The 14,054-nt window shown below is 41.5% G+C and overlaps 1 protein-coding gene across 1 annotated transcript; it reads right to left on the minus strand.

The window, feature by feature from the left end:
* Positions 1-882: 882 nt before the first annotated feature.
* On the minus strand, positions 883-8,054 carry abhd11 (abhydrolase domain containing 11). The gene is made up of 6 exons (XM_034206452.1): positions 7,635-8,054; positions 4,542-4,677; positions 3,997-4,170; positions 3,146-3,316; positions 2,680-2,861; positions 883-1,999 (listed from the first exon to the last, which is right to left on the minus strand). The coding sequence occupies exons 1-6, from the start codon at positions 7,748-7,750 to the stop codon at positions 1,864-1,866; spliced, it is 915 nt and encodes a 304-aa protein (XP_034062343.1). The 5' UTR covers positions 7,751-8,054; the 3' UTR covers positions 883-1,863.
* Between the last annotated feature and the right edge of the window lie 6,000 nt (positions 8,055-14,054).

A 14,054-nucleotide genomic window follows, 5' to 3' on the forward strand; every position in this document is an offset into this window, starting at 1 on the left:
CTCCTTGTCCACATTTATTACAAGGAGCATATATATATATATATATATATATATATACTCCTTGTCCACATTTATTTAAAATATGACATTATCTAGACTGTACCACTTTTGGGCAACAAACAGACGCATGAAGCACAAAGTTACACCTGATGACAAGAGAAAAGGCATGCTCGAAGTAAAACAATATACAATCCTGCAGATGATTACAGTCTTCAAACTTTTCAATGTGATTACATGAATTCACTTTTATATTGTTGACACAGAGTTCCCTCTTAAAAGATCTTTGTCCAACAGTAAAGCTACAGAAGCTGAAGCAGGGCCCGATTCAAAGGTCAGGGGACCCCCTCCTCGACAATCTATTCATATTGTGCAACAGGAAAACTCTGTCCTGGTTGAGGAGGAAGAGGGGGGGCTCTCTTCTAACTGGAGCTTTGTAAAAGGAACCAAATGAGGAGAGTTTCACTTAAATAAATTCTGATTATTTTCTGACTTCTGTTTTCACATCAAACGGACATAAAACACTGATTTAAACATCTAGCGGAATGAAGGGACATCGGTTACGATCCTTGTGAGAGAATTCACACAAAACTGGCAAACCAGCTGCCAATCTAAAGTCTGCTAGTTGTAATTGTAGAATAAAATATTTTGTATTTCTTACCAAGTTTTAGAGAAATAGAGAAAAGCAGCTTTTGACAAAAGAGGCACAGATTTACAACACCCTATTCATTAAGATGGCAGTTTCACTACTGGACCATAACGCTCAAACCCATGAAAACAGAACTTATATTAACACTAGTACGATTAGATAACATACATTGCTGCAGCATATATTTGTAAGATACCCATTTAGCGCCTTGGCTGTAAAGATGAGCGAGACACGGATAATAACTCAGCAAAACATGTTTCATTAAAACACTGATGGACTAACTGAATACACAACGACATTATCATGGCTTATTGCCAGACTGATAGGAGAATAGTTTACATTGTTAATAATTAGCATATCCTATAAATACTATAACCTGAGATATTCAGGAAACAGATTGTGACAGTTCTGCATTTATATGTTTCAGCTTGGTTTTCATGGATGATAATCTTGATAAAAATATAACCAGCGCTCTCGGTGTACTCGAGTTGTGGCAAAGTCAATGAAATGTAAATCCTCATCTCTGACAGAGCAGATACAGAGGATGTGAGAAATAAAGATCCGGAACAATATATTGTATATATCACTCTTATCAACATTAAAATCAGTTTCTACAACAAAGCACCTGTACACGAAGTCTGCATTACAGCCTCTTTGCAGAGCTCTGACCTTCTGACATGATACCAAACTCTCGTGCAAAAATCCCCCAAAACTTTTGCTTTGCACATTCCTCACTCAGCTGCCCCCGTAAACAGTATGCATTTCATTCCAGTGCTGTCAAAACGTTCACATCCAACCCCCTGACTGCTGGTCCACTTCAGCATTCCCTGGTTAATGTCGGCCCAACACCACTTCGCTATTGTACTGGCATGTTAATGTTTCAACATCAAGAAAGCAGTGTGCAACGTTTCTTTGGATTAGTACATTAACTCTAGAACAGCCCTGTTATGTTATATATTGTCTACCTACTGACCAGAAAACCAATGAAAACACATCTAGAAACACTACCTGACTGGCAGAGACTAAACTAAAGAAAAGTTCACCTTTGCTACGCTTCACTAGAATTGTTTAAAGGACTGACTGTTGTAAAAGGGCGAGTTTGGTCCAGTGTTGGCAAATAATAGCATCATCAACAACTCCTTCTGCTGCTGAATACTAACCGTCATTTTCACGCTCAGGGGTGCGTTAAAAAGTTCTGAGGTGTAGGCAGGAGGCAGCTAGGACTGGAGGAAGGAGCTGACGGAGCTGATGAAATCTAAAGGTTTATCTGCGTGGATCCAGTGGCTCGCATCTGGGATGTACTGGATGTCAGCGTTAGGGAACAGCCTCTGGATTTCTGGGTAATCGTCAGAGCTGGATCAGGGGTTACAGAGACATAGGAATTAGAATATCAGGTAAAACAGGATGGTGTGAAGCACAAGAGACAAGAGGAGGATGGCCACAAAACAGAAACGGGTTAATTGAGTGATTTATGATGTTATCTGAGTGAGATGTCTTTCCTCATGATTTTACCTAGTCAAATTATACATTTGTGAGATTTGTTTTTTCTATTTATTGCAGATGTAAAGAGTATTTATTTATAGGGATACAGCCAATGGCTATCCAGTTTGATCATCTGTTTTAGATCATCAATCTCATATATGTATACACATACATCATGTTATGTCCATTTGATGCTGCTTGTGCTTTAAGAAGATCTGATTGATGGAGATGTTGCACAGCAACACTACATATAAAAACATTATGTAAGTACAAGAACGGTTTGATCGTTGGGATTTCAATCCGGAATAAGTTAAATATAAGGTTAATATAAAGACAAGGCTCAAAGATATGGATCTGCCGGTATATAATAAACCTCAGCGCAATAACTAGGTTGTTTAGACATATTCTTTTTGAAAAAGCAAATCATGCAAAAGTCCGTTCAGGACCAAGATCTGGAAGTAAGCTATTACCACTATAATATGTAGCATTTTCAGTACTCTCTGCTTATGCATCTGCTCATACAAAAAATAAAATGTCTGGGTCTATTTTACCTGATATAAGCAGAGCTGGCTCCACCCAAAAACAATGTTGGTCCATCATAGACGGTGTCGAAGCTGGGGAAACTCATGATGTCCTCAAGGTGCGCCGAGATGGACTCCAGGTTGACCCTCCAGGCGTAGTGTCCGTTCTGCTCCACCAGGTTAGTCAGCAGGAACTGACGCACCGAGCGCTCCTGAGGGATGGACAGTTGATTATGATCACTGGTTCAGAGTTTGACCTTGAATAAATATTCCTGCATTTTAGACTAACATTCACCAGGAGGACTATTAACTAGTCACTTTCAAGTTTGCAATGCCAAATCAGTTATTATTTACTGCAAGATAAAATATCAGATACAGGAAATGACATTGACACTTACACAAGAGATTACATTCCAAGATAATTTGATTAAAGAAAGATTGACCATCTATGTATTTCAAACAGTGAGTAGTGTGAAATCAAAAAGGGATTCCTGACCTTGACCAAACTGCGCAGCTGATCCTCGGCCATCCGCCTGGCGGTGGAGCGCGGGATGTCGCTGGAGATCTTCACTTCCTGCATGGCCTTGATGTAATACCGGAAGTTGGTACGTGTGGAGGTCTGGGCTGGACTGATGTCCACCACCACCAGCCTCTCCACTAAACCAGCCTACAAACAGACACATAGATTGGGGTTAACACACATTTTAAATTGAGTTTTCCTATACTACAGCTTTTTTCTGATTTCTCTTGATGGCATACTATACAATATTTTTGTAAGATGTTTTGAAGACAAAGGCTTATATGCTATGACAGTTTGTATGATGATTTATGGCATACTATACTATGACCATTTGTATTATTATTTTATACTATAACAATTGTCATGGCCTAGTATACCAGGGCTTAACAATAAGGATTACCTGGGGAAAGTACAATGGCATGTCGGGCTTGTAAAGTGTACAGAAAGATTTGAACATATTCAGATTTTTTTTCAGAGCTGCTGATGTATGTAACTAAGGAGTGAGCCATCTTACTTATCTCACCTCTTTTAATATCTGCACATGTGCTGTACTAATATTATTAACAATTATACACCCTAAAAATAAAACAATTGATATGGCAGCTAGTACAAATTGACCTTGTGCAACCCGGAACAAGGAGGAAAAGAGATATTATAGTCGGGAAACCAATGACAAAAAGTAAACATGACAGCTAGGTGTGGCAGGAACTACAGAAGATTATAAAGTTGAGAGGACAGGAATGTAGAGTGAGAAAGGTCAAAAGATATCCAGAAAAAGGTCTGTTAGAGTCACCATTAAATCACGGTGACATTTACCAGCTGCTCACCTGTGTCAGAGCGGTCGTCATGGCAGTTTTTCCTCCCATGCTGTGGCCAATCAGGACGCATTTTTCAATGTGAAGCTGAGCGAGGAGGTGCTTCAAATCCTCGGCCATCGCTTCATAGTTCAGCTCCGGGCTGTGAGGGCTGTTACCGTGGTTACGGGCATCTACAGTCAGCACCTATCTGGACAAAGGACAATTAGGAGACTTGAAAAAAGTCAGAGCAGAAACAAAGAAACTTTTATGTCAGCTGCATCTGGTTTTTTTTGGCTCCAGCCTCCAGCTCAGGCAAGGGCATAACCAAAGGCCTTATTGTGTAAATGAGGTGAAGAGATACTTAAAGAACGCCAAAGAGCAGATTATTTATTAACATAGTACAGACTGCTGGAGTTGTATCAAATGACTGGCAGCACACTGTTTGATTGTGTACTCCATTGCCTGCTTTTGTAAGAGGGCCATTGTCAGGCTGCTGAGAACCAACTCAAACACATAAAGGGAAACTGTTTTTGGTGTAACAACAGACAAGTGTGATGTCTTCATCACTGCATTACCTTTCGACCTGTGCGCTGCACCAAGGACTTGGCTATTGAGTGGAAGTTAGATTTGCTGCCAAAAAGGCCGTGCAGAAACACCAGGGGAGTGCTCTCTCCCTTCCCATCGAAGACATCATAGGTCAAGTTGACGGGGCTGGGGAAGAAAAACATCCTTGTTGATTAGATAGAAAACAATTAATTTTGAGAATCATGTCAGGAACGGTAATAGATCGTTATACAATTTTGCAAACTTATGAAACTGTCATGGAGAGGTCTAATAGACCCATTCAACCAGAAAGAGGTTTTGGCAACATTGTTTAGTGACTTGTTGCTTGTTTATTTTAACTGATTTGCTTCCACCTACTAGTACAACACAATGTAAGCATACGTGAACAATTACGTTGCTTTTTGCAGGTTTACGTTTTTTTTTTATATACAAACAGAATATTTGACTGGACATTTATTCTAATATGAAAATGTACGATAAAAATGTCCTTGACTTCAAATGTGCCACTGTAGCTGTTAACATAAGGGTATACAGGGAGAACACACAACTACATACAATATTCACATTAAAGAAGATAGAACCATAAAACATTTGGCCAACTTGTTTGTTAAAATGGCTTTAAATATACTCCCAACAATGTAATTTTCTATTGATCAACTAACTGATTAATCAGCTTATCGTTTTAACTCAAAAATGTAACACTTTACTGGCATAATTCAGTCTTTGTTGTAACTACACTGAAAAAAAATATAAATGCAACACTTTTGTTTTTGCTCCCATTTTTCATGAGATGAACTCAAAGATCTAAAACATTTTCTATACACAAAATAACCATTTCTCTCAAATATTGTTCACAAATCTGAAAAAATCTGTGATAGTAAGCACTTCTCCTTTGCCGAGATAATCCATCCCACCTCACAGGTGTGGCATATCAAGATGCTGATTAGACAGCATGATTATTGCACAGGTGTGCCTTAGGCTGGCCACAATAAAAGGCCACTCTGAAACGTGCAGTTTTGCTTTATTGGGGGGGTCTGGGGGGGTCCGAAAACCAGTCAGTATCTGGTGTGACCACCATTTGCCTCACGCAGTGCAACACATCTCCTTCGCATAGAGTTGATCAGGTTGTTGATTGTGGCCTGTGGAATGTTGGTCCACTCCTCTTCAATGGCTGTGCGAAGTTGCTGGATATTGGCAGGAACTGGAACACGCTGTCGTATACGCCGATCCAGAGCATCCCAAACATGCTCAATGGGTGACATGTCCGGTGAGTATGCTCGCCATGCAAGAACTGGGATGTTTTCAGCCTCCAGGAATTGTGTACAGATCCTTGCAAGATGGGGCCGTGCATTATCATGCTGCAACATGAGGTGATGGTCGTGGATGAATGGCACAACAATGGGCCTCAGGATCTCGTCACGGTATCTCTGTGCATTCACAATGCCATCAATAAAATGCACCTGTGTTCGTCGTCCATAACATACGCCTGCCCATACCATAACCCCACCACCACGGGCCACTCGATTCACAACATTGACATCAGAAAACCGCTCACCCACACGACGCCACACACGCTGTCTGCCATCTGCCCTGAACAGTGAAAACCGGGATTCATCCGTGAAGAGAACACCTCTCCAACGTGCCAGACGCCATCGAATGTGAACATTTGCCCACTCAAGTCGGGTACGACGACGAACCGGAGTCAGGTCGAGACCCCGATGAGGACGACGAGCATGCAGATGAGCTTCCCTGAGACGGTTTCTGACAGTTTGTGCAGAAAGTCTTTGGTTATGCAAACCGATTGTTGCAGCAGCTGTCCGAGTGGCTGGTCTCAGACGATCTTGGAGGTGAACATGCTGGATGTGGAGGTCCTGGGCTGGTGTGGTTACACGTGGTCTGCGGTTGTGAGGCCGGTTGGATGTACTGCCAAATTCTCTGAAACGCCTTTGGAGACAGCTTATGGTAGAGAAATGAACATTCAATTAACGGGCAACAGCTCTGGTGGACATTCCTGCTGTCAGCATGCCAATTGCACGCTCTCTCAAAACTTCCGTCATCTGTGGCATTGTGCTGTGTGATAAAACTGAACATTTATAGAGTGGCCTTTTATTGTGGCCAGCCTAAGGCACACCTGTGCAATAATCATGCTGTCTAATCAGAATCTTGATATGCCACACCTGTGAGGTGGGATGGATTATCTCGGCAAAGGAGAAGTGCTCACTATCACAGATTTTTTCAGATTTGTGAACAATATTTGAGAGAAATGGCTATTTTGTGTATATAGAAAATGTTTTAGATCTTTGAGTTCATCTCATGAAAAATGGGAGCAAAAACAAAAGTGTTGCATTTATATTTTTGTTCAGGGTATATAATATCATTAGCTAAACCGATAGCCCTGCAATGAAGGTGCTAAAAGGCCTGTTTGGACGGAGATATATCGGTGTTTTTTAAATGTCTACCCCAGATGGAAATGATAGACCCACCTCTCAGTATAATACTGAAAGAATAATAGGTCATTAAGGTCATACCAATAAAGCTATTTGATTTGAATTGAGTTGAATAACATAAATAAAATAAAATGGTGTTTACAGTATAACGCAATACTACAGGCATTAACTTAAAACAATTCCATTATAAACCAGTTTTAACAAAAACGGTGTAATATTCATAAAAATGTGATCAATTAAAGGGGGTTGTGTTACATACACAACGACATTGTTAGCTTGGTTGACTAAACTGATAGCTTAGCTTGCAAGTAGCATAGCATACCATGGACTAAATAAACATGAAAGCAAATATAGTTTTAATTTAGCTACATAAATAAATAGGATAAAGCAGACAGCCGGAATATATATGATAATATCTCCACTGCAGGTTAACCCTCTTGCTAACCAGACGCCTGAATGTCATTTGAGTAAATAGTGTAAGTTAACGGTTTCTAAAGATAGAAAGATCAGACACGATGACAAAATACTACGATTGAATACCGGGCTGTTTTTAAAGAAACATTTGGGGTGTCATTTGCACCCAGCACCTCCTCCACACCACGCTACACGTAAGGCAGACAGAGGGCATCAGCTAGCCGGGAGCTAGCACTTACATACCTGGATGAGCTGGCTGCTCGGACCGGGAGAGCCGTACCGCTCACATCCTGCGGCTGAATGCCGAACAAACGACACGACAGCATACCCCTCTGGAACAGACGACAAAAAGCACTCATGGCAGCATATGCTCCGTTACCGAACCTCTCGACAAACAGCGTGTGCGTTAAACCATAGACTGCACAGACACGGTCACAGTTGCAGCGGAGAGTCCGTAGTGAGAGTGAGAGAAGCAAGGTCCGATTGAATGGAGGTTCTCTCCGTCAACAGCTGATGCTGCGTCGTGACGTAGCACGCACAAAAGAAATGCGTGTTCTTTCAGATTTTAATCTCTCAGTCAGGCTCCCTAAATATGACTTTATTTCTGATATTTTCCTTTTCTTTTTTGCCTGGAGACTGGGGTTGAGGACGAGCAATCAACTAGCGATTCAAGAGCGCATCGGAACGACGTACTCTAAGAAGGACTGCGCATGCGTCAAGGGCAGTAGTGTTTGGAATATGATTTGTTTGGAGTTTTTAGTATGTCGTTTTTAAGTTTGAGCCCCCAGTTAACAGGTGACACAATGCACTTGCTTTATCAATATATTTTGTATTGGAAACGACCCTGGACTTCACATGTTTTCAATGTAACTTGTGAAAGTGGATTTTTCTCTTTTACATCAATATACAATTATTTATCTTTCGTCTGAATACACTGTTTTTCTTTCAAATGTAGACCTTTATGCACTTTGCATCTTGGCAAAAAATAATGGGAAAAGGCAGCAACAGATGAATACATATGCACTTGTAGAGCCACTGGGTGGCGGCACAATGGCACAAAGTAAAACACACCATCAACAACACAATGAATTCCTCACTGCCCTGTCAGTGGCTCCCACTGTGAGAACAGCTCACAGTAGATGAACAGGTCATTTATTGTTTTGAACAAACAAGTCTATGGGGAAAAAACAAGAGGTTGTTTCGATTCATCAATGTTACCTTCACGAAGCTGCGGAGTCATTTTGGAAAACGTTAAAATACCATTGGAGTACGACTAGGCCTGCTGCATGTTATTTTCTACTGGATAGTTTACTGATTGCATTTTAAAACGTTTTGGATTATTTTGTATTGCTCTTATGTGTTCATGGCTCCTCTTATACAGGAACATAAAAACAACTCTTCAGTGTTTGGGTCTGGAGAGCTTGGCCTCCCCTGCCGCGTTTCCAAACACTCATCGCTATGGGAGATGAGTCTGCAGGGATAAAGCATGCTGTGAGCCGTCACCATAGTGACAGCATGAGACATAGGGAGATCACGGTACAGACCCGACTCAGGAAGAGATTATCGGTGGATGAGTGTGTACTTTTAATCACATTAAACATTGTTTCATAACTCCAGTTTTGTATTCAACACTCCCAACTCAATGATTGTCATGCTAACTTTTTACATCAATATTGTCCAATCTCAAGGGATGCCTTTATCTAAAATGAAAATGTTTAAAGTGACAATAATAACCATATTAACTGTTTAATCACACAATCACAAATACTATAATAAAATGCATAAAGATATCCATATTAATTTCAAATTGGAAAAAAGTCTATGCAGGGGAGAAGAAGGCCAGTTTTTTTTAAAATATCCTCCAATATTTAAACAAATAAATAATCCAATAGACATTGGTCAAATAAACAAAAAAAAGATAAAATGATTAAAAGACTGATGAAATACAGAACGTTTAACGTAACAATTGTCGAGATGGACGGGTCAAGACAATGTTGTTAGTGACAGTTTAAAAGTTAAGGTTGTTTTTCCATTTTACTTGAAAATGTTGAGAATTGTTATCATCCCTGCCCTTAGTACTATGGCTTTCCTTCTTTACTGTGTGACAAAGCTGAACTTCCAAACAGTCAACGTCAGCTCCTATTCATGCTACACAGGGCCGTTTCTAGCTTTTTGGGGGCCCTAGTTTTGACAGTTTTTTAACTACAATGGGGGGGATTCCGAAGCCTTTAAGATGATCTGTGGAGATGCATCAATCTGTTACACTTTAATAGGAAAACAGGCTAATTTCACGAAAACCAAGCAATTGAAAATTACAAAAAATGATATTAAAAAGGTAAACAATAAGGCTCCTCTATGTCAATAAATGCAAGAGATGCAGCATTTTCTCAGCTGTCAGCCCAACGATGATTTGGACTTTATTACCCCAAAAACCCAAGCCACAGCTTTGCTATCATTGCAGTTTAGTCGTGTTTATATCCTACATTGGATTTGTAAGCATATAATGCTTCACCGAACACTCACAGGAGGGGGCTTGGCTGTCTACAAATAAAGACGGCTCATTTTAATTCTCCCCAAATATATTGAGGCTGAACCTGAACTTTGAATTCTCTGCTCCCATCATAATCTTGGCGATCTTGTTAAAATTGTGAATGCAGAATTAGAAATACTATGTAAGCTGGTTTGCAGTTAATAAATTATCCCTTAATGTGGCCAAAACAAATTACATGTTATTCATTACAAAGTCTGAGAGTAGAAATGACTGCATTATACGGATTTGCAATACCGAGATTGAAAAAGTTGGTGTTTTTTAGGACTGCTTGTTGACGAAAAACTCAATTGGAAGCACCATATAAATTATGTACAGACTAAACTGTCAAAAACAATAGGTATTTTGTATCATACTAAGAACATTCTTGAAGACAATATACTCTTTATAACAGTCTATTTCTCCCTTACCTTTACTACTGCTCCGAAATATGGGGAAACACGTACTCAACAAATGTACAAAAAATAATAACATCCCAAAAAAAAGTATTACGAATAGTCTGTGGTGTTGGTAAATATGAACACACAACTCCCATATCTAAAAAAACTCAATATATTAAAATGTGTTGAGATAGTACAGCTTAAAACAGTACTGATTATGCACAACATTTTCCAAAACAAAATGCCTAATAACATTCAAAAGCAGTTCCAAACCACAGCGTGAACATATGAATGTAAAAAAAGTCACTTGAAAATAAGTGTTCACAATGTTTATATGCAATTATGCATATATTATTATTATTATTATTATTCATTTGCCAAGTGCCATGTCAGGGGTCTGCAACCTTTTTGACCAAAAGAGCCATTTTTTTCCTTTTTCCCAAAATATTTTTTGTCTGGAGCCGCAAAACATATTTCATAGTTTTTTATTGTTATATCAGACAAAAACTACAGTTTTTTTTGCATTTATTAGGCTATTTATTACATGATATAAAACTGTTAACCTCTAATAAGAAACAAAGAACTCTTATAATTCAATTTCTCTATCACCCAACATGTCACCTTCCCCACCCATGACAAAGGACACATTCTTGATCTCGTCTGTTCTACCAACCTCCCAGTGATTGACCTCCACCCTTGCCCATTTCCCCTCTCCGACCACAAACTCATACAATTCACCATTGCCCCCCCCCTCCCGAAACCCCTGCCCACCCAGAAACATCACCTTCCGTAATCTACACTCCATTGACCATAACCATCTCTCCGAACTGCTATCGTCTAATCTCCCCCTGGACGCAACCCTCAGCTCACCTGATGATCTGCTCAACCACCTCAACTCCACCCTACTCACCTCCCTCAAAAATAAAACTGTTACTTTCAAGACCTCCTCACCCTGGTTCACACCCGTACTGCGTAAAATGAAGCAGCGAGGCCGCCAACTTGAACGTCTTTCAAAGAAATCATCCCTCACAGTCCATTACATAAGCTACAAAATCCATCTCAATGCATACAAAGATGCTCTTATTGCCGCTAAATCTGCCTACCTCTCCAACATCTTCACTGACCCCTTCCGTAACCCCAGGACCCTCTTCTCCACAGTTAACGAGCTCTTCAAAGCCCGTGCTGATAACCTCCCTACTTCTACTTCCGCTACTTGCAACTCATTCCTCCAGTTTTTCGCAGACAAAATGAACGCCATTAACCACTCCTTCTCAGCTCCATCTGATATACAAGCATCTCCCCCAACCTCCACCGCTACCATTTCTCCCCCCATCTCCCTTGACCTCCTGACTCCTCCTCCCCAGTGCCGCCTCTCCCAGTTCAACCTGGTTACCCCACTTGAAATACTCCATCTGATCGGTTCCTCAAATCCCACAACCTGCTCCCTTGACCCTCTACCCACTCCTCTCCTGAAGTCCTACCTCCCCGTCCTCTGCCCCTATCTTGCTAACCTTTTCAACTCCTCGCTGTCCCATGGAACCGTCCCCTCTGCTTTCAAAACTGCTGCCGTTACTCCAATCCTCAAAAAACCTGGTCTTGATCCCTCCTCCCTCACTAATTACCGCCCCATCTCCAACCTACCATTCCTCTCAAAAACTCTTGAACGCATTGTAGCCAAACAAATTAACTGCCATCTCCAAACCAACCAGCTTTATGAACCCCTTCAGTCTGGATTTCGTCCTCACCACAGTACAGAAACTGCACTCGTCAAAGTCCTCAATGACCTCCTCACCTCTGCTGACACTGGTTCTCTCAATATTCTCATCCTCCTCGACCTGAGTGCAGCCTTCGATACCGTGAGCCACAACATCCTGCTCAGCCGACTCAGGGACATTGGTATTGAAGGTATTGCACTCAGATGGCTCCAGTCCTACCTCACTGAACGATCCCACTTCATCTCCCTCCCAAACCACTCCTCTGCCACAGCTTCAGTCACCCAAGGCGTTCCTCAAGGATCAGTACTTGGCCCCCTCCTCTTCATCATTTACATCCTCCCCCTCGGTCAGATACTCCGCCACTTCAACCCCGACTTCCACTGCTATGCTGATGACACTCAGATCTACCTCAGCACCAAATCCCTCCATAACCCACCCCTTACCCACATCGATTCCTGTCTGACAGCTATTAACATTTGGATGCAACATAACCTCCTCAAACTGAACAGCAACAAAACAGAACTCCTCCTAATCGGCTCCAAATCCACCCTCAGCAAGGTCACTAACATAACTCTCACCATCGATGGCACCATTGTTTCCCCCTCCAATCAGGCACGCAACCTTGGCGTAATCTTTGACCCCACCCTCGAACCTCACATCCGCCAAACAGTCAAAACCTCATTTTTCCACCTCCGCAATATTGCAAAAATCCTACCCTCTCTCACCCGCCTCGCAGCCGAACGACTAATCCATGCCTTCATTTCCTCCCGCCTTGACTACTGCAACTCACTTCTTTACGGGATCAGCACTACATCCCTCAACAGACTCCAACGGGTTCAAAATGCAGCTGCACGTCTCCTCACGCATACCAAATCATGGCATCACATCACCCCAGTCCTCAAAGACCTCCACTGGCTTCCTGTCTCCCATCGCATCAACTACAAAATTCTGGTCCTCACCTACAAAGCACTCCACCATCTGGCCCCCCCTTATCTCACAAACCTTCTCACTCCTTATCAACCCCCACGGTCCCTCAGATCCACCGCAGCCGGACTCCTATCCATTCCCACATCCACACTCTGCAGCTTTGGGGACAGAGCCTTCTCAGTGGCAGCTCCTAGGCTCTGGAATTCCCTACCCCAAGATCTCCATGACTCTGAGTCCCTCACAGTCTTTCAGTCCCGCCTCAAAACACATATTTTCAACTCTGTCTACCCATAAGCCCCCCCCCCCCTCTCAATCAACTTCCTCTTTTTATTTTTTACATACTTGTTTGCCTGTCCTTGTTTGTCTACCCTCCCTCATACTGTAAAGCGTCTTTGAGTTGTGAAAAGCGCTATATAAATAAAATGCATCTTCATCATCATCATCATAAGGAGAATTAAAAATAATACACAGGCCTACTTTCAAATAAATTAAACACAGCACTTGGGGAGTCCTCTGCACATTTGAAGGGAAAACAAACATTATTAAAATGGGCCCACTTTGAAATAAATAAAACATATAGCTGCACCCTAAAAAGAGTTAAAGGTAGGGTAGGTAAGAATGGAGAAACCAGCTCGAGTGCGCTAGAATTTGAAAGTACACAACCGGAAAAAATATGCCTCTTCCTTCAGACTTTCTTACAGAGTCCCTCCTCCAACACACACGAACGCGCACATGACCAATGAGGGCACGAGATAAGTTTGTGCACAGATGGAAGGCTGACAGACAGGTAGGCCATCCAGTTACTTTAGCCGGGCCGGCTAAAATGATTGGTCGTGCTTTTTACAGCGCTACGGCTTCCAGAGATTAATTTTGTATGTATTTATTGTCAAAGCATTTAATATATTCATTGCTATCGGGACGTTAAGAGCATTCAATGGAATATAACAAAAAGTGTATCTGAAATAAATTACATACCCCATTGAATTATGACTGAAGATCGTCAGCTGGCTTCCTCTCCCGTGTTGTTCCTCGATACGTAAAGGCTGCACCACCGTTGACAACTTCTCTCTACATATCAAACATACTGGTAAAC

Source organism: Gymnodraco acuticeps, unplaced genomic scaffold, assembly GCF_902827175.1.
Source record: "Gymnodraco acuticeps unplaced genomic scaffold, fGymAcu1.1, whole genome shotgun sequence".
NCBI classification, from domain to species: Eukaryota; Metazoa; Chordata; class Actinopteri; order Perciformes; family Bathydraconidae; genus Gymnodraco; species Gymnodraco acuticeps.